General features: G+C 37.1%; 1 protein-coding gene across 3 annotated transcripts; it reads left to right on the top strand.

The window, feature by feature from the left end:
- Nucleotides 1-3,031: 3,031 nt before the first annotated feature.
- LOC137024052 (bifunctional apoptosis regulator-like) lies at nt 3,032-9,271 on the top strand. Of its 3 annotated transcripts, XM_067391210.1 has the most exons (9): nt 3,032-3,082; nt 3,294-3,384; nt 3,496-3,755; nt 3,981-4,194; nt 4,553-4,722; nt 6,837-6,981; nt 7,238-7,381; nt 7,671-7,870; nt 8,737-9,271. In XM_067391210.1, exons 3-9 carry the CDS (start codon nt 3,502-3,504, stop codon nt 8,930-8,932), a joined length of 1,323 nt encoding a protein of 440 aa, XP_067247311.1. In that variant the 5' UTR covers nt 3,032-3,082; nt 3,294-3,384; nt 3,496-3,501; the 3' UTR covers nt 8,933-9,271. The 3 variants fall into 3 exon arrangements, with proteins under 3 accessions (XP_067247311.1, XP_067247312.1, XP_067247310.1); XM_067391211.1 differs by having other exon boundaries at nt 3,046-3,384; nt 7,674-7,870; XM_067391209.1 differs by having other exon boundaries at nt 3,046-3,384.
- Nucleotides 9,272-10,994: the final 1,723 nt, after the last annotated feature.

Genomic DNA, 10,994 nt, shown 5'->3' with positions numbered 1-10,994 from the left:
GGGAAAGAATCAAATTAAGTCCAAATAAGGCATACTTCCAGTCATTCAGTCAAGAGTTAACACATTTACATGAATTGTGAGTGTTTCTAAAGCCTAACTGTTTACAGGTAGTACTTGTGGACACATAATGCAAAATGTATGTAGTTAAAAGATGTTTGATAAGTCTTGAAGCAGATTTATTTGTTCAACAGTCTCCTTGGCTTTCCTGTGAATTAAGGAAACTAAAGGGTCTGGATTGTCTGTCTTCTTGGGTGACCCTTTGGTATGTCACTTCTGCTATCAGGAAGCATGTGTCGTAAAAGTAATCAGCCTGGCTTTATCTGCAGACGTTACGGAGCCGGAACCTCAATTCTGAATTAGAATTATGTTTTGAAAGAATCATCTGAATGATTCATTTGTCTGGTTCGTCCACAGTTCTTACATATCCCCCCTTGGTTCGGCGGTACCTATTTGCTTTTATTTTTGCTGTGGTTTTTGTTCTGTCTTTAAGTAGCTTTTTGTGATGTCCAGAGTTGATCTGATTGTCTGAATATTTTGTTGTAACCATTGTTGAGATTCATACGCTGATTGCTCATGCCTGTGTCTCTGGGGCAGGTTGTGAAAAGTCATACAATAAAAGAAATACAAATGTGTGTCATAAAAAGCCCAGTGCATTCATCTCAGCACCTCTGTCTAGTGATGGTGAAATGAAGCTTTGTGAAGCACTGAGGCTCAAGTGTATCGTAAAAAGATTCATTATTCGAAGCTTTTCAGCACAGTGGACACTAACAACATGACGTGCTTCAATGTGAGATGTTTTGTTTTTTTGATGCAAGCTCCGAAGCCTCTGTGTCAAACATCAAATCACTATTTCTCAGATCTGTTTTATAAACCTGTTTATAATAATACATATAATATACCAATATATTTGAGTAAGCACTTGTGCAAGTAGCTTATATTATACTAACATGCTTCGATTCTTGTTCAGTGAAGCAGCTTGGACGATCTGTAAATGTTAATGGTGAATTACCTATTGTGTTTTGGTTGTTTTTTTTTTTTTTATCTTTGTTTGTATAAGTGTGTTATATATATCCACATGCGACTATCTGATGAGCTGTGAGTTTGAGGCTTAACAGAACGGGAGAGTATATTTGTCTTTTTTTGGTTTTGTCTTTTGTTTTTGTTTTATCACTTGCTTTAAGAATTATTTGCTGTGTGGTTTGTCCCTTCTGTTAAAGTGGATTTAATCTAGTCTCATTAATTGTGGGTAAATAACTGGTAAACTGTAGTGATTTTGGTGAAATAAATTTGTGTTATTTTGGAATGTCACGTCTCTGTTTTTAATCCCATCCGAACCAGCAGGGTCCTTCATATTATTGTAATTTCTTTTGGTTTAATTCTTTAAATCTTATTTTCCTGGGTGAAGAAATAACCTAGGTGGCGTAGTCGGGTTTTTCTTTCAATACTTTTAGCCAAAGGTTACACAATGTAATATAATGAAAAATGAAAAAAATTAGCTATATTTGTATCCGGGGCTGGGGAATAATGGAATACATGTAACGGCGTTACGTAAATCAGGATACAAAAATCCAGTAACTGTAATTCGTTACAGTTACATCAAAAAACGTAGTAATCAGATTACAGTTACATTTTGAAAAAAGGGGGAATACTATCAGGATTACAATGGTTTCATTTAAAACTAAATAAATCATTATTTTGCCATAATAACACATATTAAGCGCTGCTTGATTATACAGTATTTCCTGGTTCTGTTGCCAGTGATGACGCTGGTGCATGTGCAAATAACACCCGTCTACAATCTCCTCAGTCGCAGATTGAATCACTGCTGCTAGTTGAAACGATGCTGCCCGTGGGGAAAACACTTTCAATTCATGGAACTTTCTTGCCGTTTTGTTTTCAAAGAAGAAAATGCAAACGACATGGTTGTACAGTGCAAACACTTTCTTTATCAAAGGACTAAATCAATAATCTGTAATACCATACTATAGCCACTAGATGTCTGAATAGCCCTTTACACACACATACATATATATCTTATATATATGTATGACACACATGATTGCTTAGGTTTAATAGTTTTTAAAAGTAACCAAAATGATAAACATTAAGATGAAAGCAGAACAAACATAAACAGAAATGTTTGATCCGAGCTTGTTCAGTTTGGTTATGATCTGATGTGAATTTTATATTTTTAAGCTCAAAACAACAACAACAACGATAATAATATTGCAACAGATAATTTATCAGATTTTAAAAATATTTTTATTGTTGATACCCATTCAAAATATGGAACATGCAAAATAAAAAAATGGGAAGAAATAATTAAAATTACATTTAAAAATGCAATTTATTTACAGTAAAGTTGCCCCCCCCCCCCATTTCTTTCTTTCTTTCTTCATGTGACCTTGAAGTAAACCAAAAGTAATCAGATTACATTACTTTCATATTGTGGTACTTGGATTACGTTACTGAATACTTTTTTATGAAGTATTTTGTAACTGTAATGGAATACATTTTTAAAGTAACCTTCCCAAGCCCGTTTGTATCCAGAATTACGGATTTTAAAACTAATAAGATGTACTTTAAAATTACAAAGAAGAATGTTAAATTGTTAGTGTGGACATAATCCTTCAATATAATGTGCTACATGTTTAATTACAGATTATTTTTTACATTTTACATAAATTTGTATCTAATTTAAGAAAACAGAAAAAAATACTATATAAATAATAGTAATTTAAAAACTAAGAAATAATGTAATTTGTCATTAATGATATAATACTTAAAATGTCAGTCAAGTTTTTAATTTAATTTAATTTAGTTTATTAATTTGGTTTTAGTTAGAATTTAAAATCTCAGAAAACTACTGTAAAAATGTTATTTTCTGATTCCTTCCGTTAAATGTTGAGCTGACAAGGAATTTTGGTCACCTGACATCGTAACCAAAATGTAACCAAGTATCAACATCATATGACGTTGTGTTCCTGCTGGGCTATTACAAACCAAGCACATTAAAAGTGAAAGTGAAAATGTGTGTTTAGTGTGTGCTGGGGATGAAATGAAGGAAACCAGAACTGTCCATGTAATTCACATAGCTCTTAATATTTAAAATGTGAAATACAGGAGTGTTTCTGTGAGGGTTCAGTTTATGGCTGGTTTGGGTGACAGAATTTGTGTAATCTCGGTCAAAAATCAACGGAAAGTCCCAGCAAGTATAAGAAAAATCACGTGTGTTTTTGTAGTGGGCAGGTACTGTGCCAAAGTGAAGTGGTTTCTCTTTCTCTTTTGTTTAGATCTGATTTAAGTGTTTAAAATGATTGAAGTGGCAGAGCTGACGTGATCCTGAAGAGAGACGAGGAGCTGACGGCTAGCGCTGAAACCACAGTAAGACATGAACCTGACCTGAAATCACTCACGGCAGGCTCTCTGTGCTGTTATTTCTGTGTGTGTTTGTGTTCTGTCCTTTTATATTGTGTGTTGTGTGCGTGTTGACAGAGTGTGATGGACGTGCAGATCGCCATCGAGTCAGATTTCAGCGACTCTGAGGAGTCGACTGCGGATCTGTTAGAGACTGAGTTCACGTGTCACTGTTGCTTTGAGGTTCTGGTCGATCCCACAACGCTGACCTGTGGACACAGCTTCTGCCGCCACTGCCTGGCCACATGGTGGGCGTCCGCACGTCCCAGCATCCGGACCGACTGCCCAGAATGCAGAGCGATATGGCAGGGCTATCCTGAAGTCAACATCGTCCTCCGGTGAGAGATGTGGTGCTGGATCTGTTTCTGTTCACACACGCTTCAGTTATTTACAGGAGTGAAAATGCATTATATACACTGAATTCAGTGCTTGCAACTGTAACTTTAAAGTTTTACCAATCACACTAATGACATAGTTAAATTTGGTCATAGATACTGTCTAATGTTCATGTTATTAATCAGATGTATAATGATACAACAAGTGTGTGTATGTGTGTGTGTCAGGGATGCGGTGGAGAAGCTGTTTCCGGCTGACGTGAGCCGTCGGAAGCAGGCTGTCCTGAACGATCCGTGGCTCTGCCGTGTTCTCCAGGTGTTCCAGCAGCACGGGAAGAGACCGGTGCATCGTGCAGCTCCACAACCGGTGAATCAGAACCTACCTCAGATCAACCTGAGAGAGATTCAGGAAGGAATTGCGGTGGTGCTGATCTGCTTGACTGTGAGTCTCATACACACACACACACTCTCATACATACACACACAGAATAATCTTGATGTACTTTTTCATTTTTCGCTTTGGGTTAGAAGAAGGTGCCTCATAGACACACAAACCTATTACTTCATCACCACACTGACCAATGGGAGTTCAGGGGTGTTTACCAACAAGAGCAAACTTTTCCAGAAAGATTTTTTTTTTTTTTTTTTTAATGTAAAAAGGCAAAGTTTTCTGTAATGGGAAGGTTTATGATGTTGGTTAGTGTTAGGTTATAAAATGTATAACTATCTTTATAAAAAACAATAGAAGTCTATGCAATGTTACTATTTAGATATCTAAGTAAACGTGTGTGTGTGTGTAGATGATGGTGTTGGTGTATCGCGCCTTCACTGCCGACCCCAGTCATCAGACGCTGCTCAGTAAACCGCTCAACAGGTGGAGCGTTAATGATGTCACGCTGTGGGTGGAGCATCTGGGTGTTTGGACCAATCAGTATAAAGAAACATTCAGCCGGGAGCAGATTGACGGCAGGTAACAAACACACACACACATTAAAAACACAATATGGCATTTCTTCATTCATTAGACAGCAGAACAGATTTGAGAAAATATTACTAATGTATTTTTAGCATGCTTAAAGTGAATGTGTGCACCTAAAATAATGCAACGTGTAAAAAAGTATTACAGGGTTAATTCATGCAAAAAAAAGAAAATTCTGTCATTAATTACTCACCCTCATGTCGTTCCACACCCGTAAGACCTTCGTTCATCTTCAGAACACAAATCAAGATATTTTTGATGAAATCCAAGAACTTTCTGTCCCTCTGTAGAGATCTAACACAACTTGCACATTCAAGGCACAGTAGGAAAGACATTAAAGTAAACCATGTGACTCCAGTGCTTTAACATCAATTTTATGAAGTGGTGCGAGTGCTTTATTTGCGCAAAAACACATACTTTCATTTAAAAAATGAACATTCATTGTTGTTAGTTTCACTCAAACCACCCTTGTTCACATTACTTAAAAAACTCATGTAACTTTATGAACGTAATTTAACTGCGTTGTTTCTACTAAAAATGAGTATTGTCAGCTTTAGTTAATAAGTGTTTGTTCAGTCGACTTAACATTGCTGAGTGAAATGTACAAATTCATGTTGACATAACTAACTGGGCAGTGGATCTGTAGTTCCCAGCATGCTTTGCAAGGGACTGCATTAGGAGAGTAAATTTAGGGATTAAAGTGTTATTTTATGTTTTTCAGTAAAGGGAAAGATGTTCTTAGTTTATATTAGCATTTAATATTCCATTATGTTGGATATTTAGAGGAGTTTCTGTAATGTTTTTGAATATTTTTGTTACCATTATGAAGAAGAGTGTCGCCTGTGTTTAGGCTGTGAACCTCATACATGCATGTTTAGGATGGAATTCCTACTCTCAATTCAATTGAGTTTGTTCAATGATTTTTTTAAATTTTATTTTGTAGAGTAAATAGTTAATTTAATAAGAGAAATTAAGTCAATAAATATGTTTACCTCATGTAATAAACATATTATTAAGTAAAATGCACATATAAATATTATGTAACAGTGACAAATTCAAATGATTTGTATTTACTCAAAGAAATTTTGTCAGCTTTACTTGAATTTTGTTTGTTCATACAGCTAAAATGTTATTTGTACTAATTACTCAATATAGTTGCATGGAACCACTTGACACTGCTTTAAGTAAATCCAACAATTCATTTTTTTTTTTTTTGAGTGCACTTTATTTAAGAAAATATTTACCTACATTCCAGTGTTGAATCGAGACCAGTAGTTCCATGAACGTGCTTTGTATAATATTATTTTGTAAATATAGTGGTAAATTATGTTTTTTGCTCAAACAAAGCACTCGCTTTGACCGTGGTTTAACTAGGGGTTTCTAAAATTTATATAATATCTACAATATTACACAAAGAGTGCCATTTTTCTCCAAATATCAGCATGATTGCAAATATGATAAATTTTAGACAACAGTTCAGTAACAAAAAGTTAAAGCTGCAGTTCGTAACTTTTGGTGCGCTAGCAGTTGATAAACAGAACTGCATGCAAACCGAACCAGTCTAAAATAGTCTGAATATAAACACTTATTATAGGATTAACCTCAATTTTATGAGGCAGAGTTCTCTCTTTCACCGACGGCCTGACACCGATTCTACATGCTGAATTGGCAAAAAAAAACAGCGTCTGACACAAAATGGCCAAACGTCGGCTTGGTATGTCCAGGGCTTTAATTGTAAATATTTTGGAATTTATATTTGAGCAATGTAAGAATAAATTGGTTTTATACAAAGATACATACAGAACTGTTTAAAAAAGGATTTTTTAAATAATACATTTATATTCATCAAGGGTGCATTAAATTCAACTTTCTATTCATCTAAAAATCCTGAAAACTAAAATGCATCACCATTTCCATAAAAATCTGAACTGTTTTCAACACTGATTATAATCATAAATGTTTCAAATCAGCATATTAGAATGATTTCTGAAGGATCATGTGACACTGAAGACTGGAGTAATGATGCTGAAAACTCAGCACTGCATCACAGTAATAAATTACATTATGTATTTACTTTCGTTGTGTAATGTATGTGTGTGTCTCAGATCATTGTCTGCTCTCAGCAATGAAGATCTGTCTGCGGCTCCGTTCATGATTGAGAATCGGTCTCACAGACGGATCATTCTGGAGGAGCTGCACAGACTCAAAGAGACTGGAGTCACACGACCACAGACGCTCTGGGAGTACAAGGTGTGTGTGTCCGTTTCATTCATTAGGCACGTTGTAACCCCTCACCCAGGTCCTACTTGCCTGGGCCTTGAACCTGGGTCTCCAGCATGGGAGTCGGATTCTCTAACAAGGAGGCTAAAGGCTGCAACCTCTAGCATCAGTTGCTAGAGCATCTCTTGAGATCAGAGGAGTGAGGTTTTACTCACACAGCGACTACTAGCTGGCCTCTGTTACACACAGTAAGATTGTTAAGCATCATCTCTTTGTCTGTGTATAGGAGGTGAATCCAGGGATGACTCTGTTTCTGCTGGTCAGTCTGAGTAACTTCCCACGTCTGACGCTGCTCTACCTCTACCTGTTTGATTATGATGTCACCTTTCTGCCCTTCATTCAAACCGTCTGTCCGTCCGATAAGCCACAGGTGCGTCACTGTCTGTCCATGTGTTATGCCAGGTTTTGATTACACTATTTTTTTGTTGATTACAATAGTCACTGTGTCAAGATCATACAATTTTGACTCCCATGAAGCATCACAGATGCTGCATCAGTTGTCGTCCACTGACACACTACACAAACTGAAACGATTGAATTTTGCATCCCATTGTCATTTATGAACCCCACAACAAAATCGGGCTAAAATTGTGTAGTTTGGACCGGGCATAAATGATACTCTAACAGGCTCTAGTCGTGACACTTTTTCTGTGCTGCAGCAGGATTGGCTAGGTTGGCAGCAGTGGGCGGAGTTTCTGCTGATGTACTTCCTGTTGCCCTATCAGCTGCTGACTGCATTCTCCTGGCACTGGCTGAGTGTACATTACTGGACAGCAGGTGTTGTCATTGTTCACGCCACGTTACTGACAGTTCTGGACATCTGTATCTATTGGACGCTGTGGAGGAAGGGACAGATGAGGTACACACTGACTTAGCTATGAACGAATACAGAACTAGGGATTTCAGATATATATAATATCTACAATATTGCACAAAGAGTGCCATTTTTCTCCAAATATCAGCATGATTGCAAATATGATAAATTTTAGACAACAGTTCAGTAACAAAAAGTTAAAGCTGCAGTTCGTAACTTTTGGTGCGCTAGCAGTTGATAAACAGAACTGCATGCAAACCGAACCAGTCTAAAATAGTCTGAATATAAACACTTATTATAGGTGTACCACAGTGATTCAGGATAAGACAAATACACGATTTGGAAAATGGATTCACGGCGTACTCGCTCATTATATAATTTTTGTAAATTTTGAACAAAAGTTACCGACAGCATCTTTAATATTAAGTGATATTTTACACACAATATTGCTTGTTTTTGTTCTAATTCACCAGCGAAAATAGTTCCAAAAAGCAACACATAACAGTGTTTTGTTCCTGAATGAATCATTCTTTTTGAGTGAATCGGTTGAATGAATGATTCAATGACTCGTTCATAAAAGCAGTCAAATGCTTAGTTCTTGAATTAATCAGCCGTATGAATGAATCAATTGAATCTCAGTGATTAACAGTGACATGCTACCACCTACTGACTGTTTTAATTTTAATCATTTAATTTTTTAAATAGTTTCAAATAACAGTATTCATTGTTTTAAGACATCAAAACATCAATTATGTATTTGTAACTGCAGGATAAATGCATTCGTGTTCAGTTTTCAAAAACTTCCACTTTTATAAGACATGTTCTGGTAAATAATATCAGAATGAATCTTTAATTCTTTATCTATAAAGAACATGACAGAGTTGTATTGTTGTGTTTTGTTGCAATTTCAGGATGCTCCCTAAGATGCTTTGGCTTCAGGTGATAGCAGTGTTGTTAAACTCATCTCTATGTGTGCTCCTGTGGGCGCTGCTCCCTCTGTTCATCATTAACATTGAGATCTACACCCAGCTGTACTTCAGCCTCTTCTTCACTGCAGTGCGGGTGAAACAAACACTCCTGCAGGCAGAGAGACCGCAGAGGCCCTGACACCCACACACACATCCCCACCCACCCACTCATGAATATACAAATCAACAGTGTATAGATTTGATCAGCTCATTCCCTGGAGATCAAACCCATAACCCACTTGTAGAGCCATGATTTACTGTCACCTTTCTGCCTTAATGTTGTATTCAGTTCTATAGTATTGTCAGTAATTCAGACAGTTCAGTACAATTCAATCCAGTAACACATCTGTATTTTTATTATTTGATTTCATTAATTTAAGAATCTGTAATGGGGGGACAATAATATATAGACATTATTTAAATATTTTTATATTAATAAAAAGAGAAAGTTGGTTGTTGTGTGGCTCTTTTTTAAATATCAGATATGTTTGTTTAAAGGAGGGCTTGGTTCATCATTTTTTTACTGAGCCTCAAACATGCAGGGAAAAAAAAAATCGAGGGACTTTTTTCCTGTGTGTTGTTAAATATACATTTTATGTGCTATAGTTATGTCAGGGTTGCCAACTTTGGGACTTTGACTGGAGTGAGACTTTGTAAAAATTTCAGTTTGCGCGTGTGCGCGGAGAAAATGTTTAGTAACCCTAATTTTAAAAATCAATGTCAGTCCATGTTTACTTAGTTTATTATTGGGGTGAAATAATTTATTTTATTTTTTGTCAGTTTTGTTACCTGACAGGGGCGGAGCCAGACATTGTAAACATTCGGGGCTTATTCCAAATCTATATTTGTCCAAAGACATTTCAATTTTCTATTAATAGCTTTACTGACATGAAAGGAGCTTTTGTTGTCGTATTCTTGTTCAGAAAATGTACATTATTGGACACTGTAATTTGTAAAACTTTGTTGGATGTACCTCCGCTAGGGGGGTCCGCGGGCATGCCCCCCCAGTAGAAAATTTTGTACATTTTAAGGTTAAATGCATCAATCTGGTGCATTTAAATTAAGAGCTTCAACCCATGTACAGTGTGCAAATTGAACAAAGAAACAGCATTGACTTGTACCTGGACATTAAAAAGGGTTCAAACATTTTTTTTTTTACAATACTTTTGTACTCATTTCTTTTTAAAAGATATATCCTTGAGCTTTTATTTTGATCACCAGATCACCAGCTGATCGCGTGCGCAAATGCGCTCACTTCTCTTTAAAACATGCAGCACAGAGAGACTGTATATATACTTAATCACTGTCTTTTGCTGTTTTATAAAGGCACAAAGCCATATCACAGTTTCGATTTTAGTTCGTTGGCAAATGTAGTATGTTTTAAATTTTCAGTTCATTATGAAACGGTGGCGGCAGCAGAGGGTCATTAATGGAAAACACTGAATGAATGTATAGCTGATCAATGTGCTAAAGTTGTCATATCGGTTGTTATATAACAAAACGTATATAACGTACTCGGTTATTTACGTAACCTCGGTTCCCTGAGAGATAAGGGAACGAGTATTGCGTTGCAAATGCTATGAGAAAACTCCTTTTCTCGAGAAAATAACGGCCATGGTGTGTAAAGCAGAAGCAGCCTGGCCAGCGGCGGAGTGTGCACGATCCGGGAGTGCTGAAGACGTTCTGCGCGGCCTTGATGGGTGCGCGGCCACAAATGGGCAGTGACCGCTTCTTCCAGTGGCAGAAGCTTCACATATCCTTTTTCCTCAGCGCCCTCAACAAATAGAGCGCTAACTGTACGTACACACCGCCGCCGACTTGAGCTGCAAAGAAGCTCTGGCCGCTTTGTCAAAGACGCTTGTCAAAAAGTATGGGGAAGCTTGACGCTTTGGCCATTCTGTATATTGAGTGCACGCGCACGGCTGGGGCTAGGTTTTCAGGTGCAAGGTTTTCAGCCAATCAACGATCAGAGAATACTGCAGTGAGAACGTTGTAGGGAGATGTAACAGCTGTGGGCCTTAAACTCTCCTGTCATTAATACGCTGTGGTCTAGTCATCAACAGAAAATTAACGGATTGAAAGGGGAGAAAAATGGATTTTGGCGTGACATTTCTTGCGTGTGCGTGAGAGCGTGAGATTGATGCTGAAAGCGTGAGTGTCACGCCAGATGCATGAGAGTTGGCAACCCTGGTTATGTTTAT

Source organism: Chanodichthys erythropterus, chromosome 8 (assembly GCF_024489055.1).
Source record: "Chanodichthys erythropterus isolate Z2021 chromosome 8, ASM2448905v1, whole genome shotgun sequence".
NCBI lineage: Eukaryota > Metazoa > Chordata > Actinopteri > Cypriniformes > Xenocyprididae > Chanodichthys > Chanodichthys erythropterus.
The sequence above is the reverse complement of the archived record's forward strand: the minus strand, read 5'-3'. Positions and strand labels throughout refer to the sequence as shown.

Excerpts from the sequence above, each read along its gene's own strand:
- LOC137024052 (XM_067391210.1), top strand. The coding sequence starts at position 3,502 with ATGGACGTGCAGATCGCCATCGAGTCAGATTTCAGCGACTCTGAGGAG. Across the intron at positions 7,382-7,670 it reads GTCCGTCCGATAAGCCACAG|CAGGATTGGCTAGGTTGGCA; the intron begins GTGCGTCACTGT and ends TCTGTGCTGCAG. Across the intron at positions 7,871-8,736 it reads TGGAGGAAGGGACAGATGAG|GATGCTCCCTAAGATGCTTT; the intron begins GTACACACTGAC and ends TTGCAATTTCAG.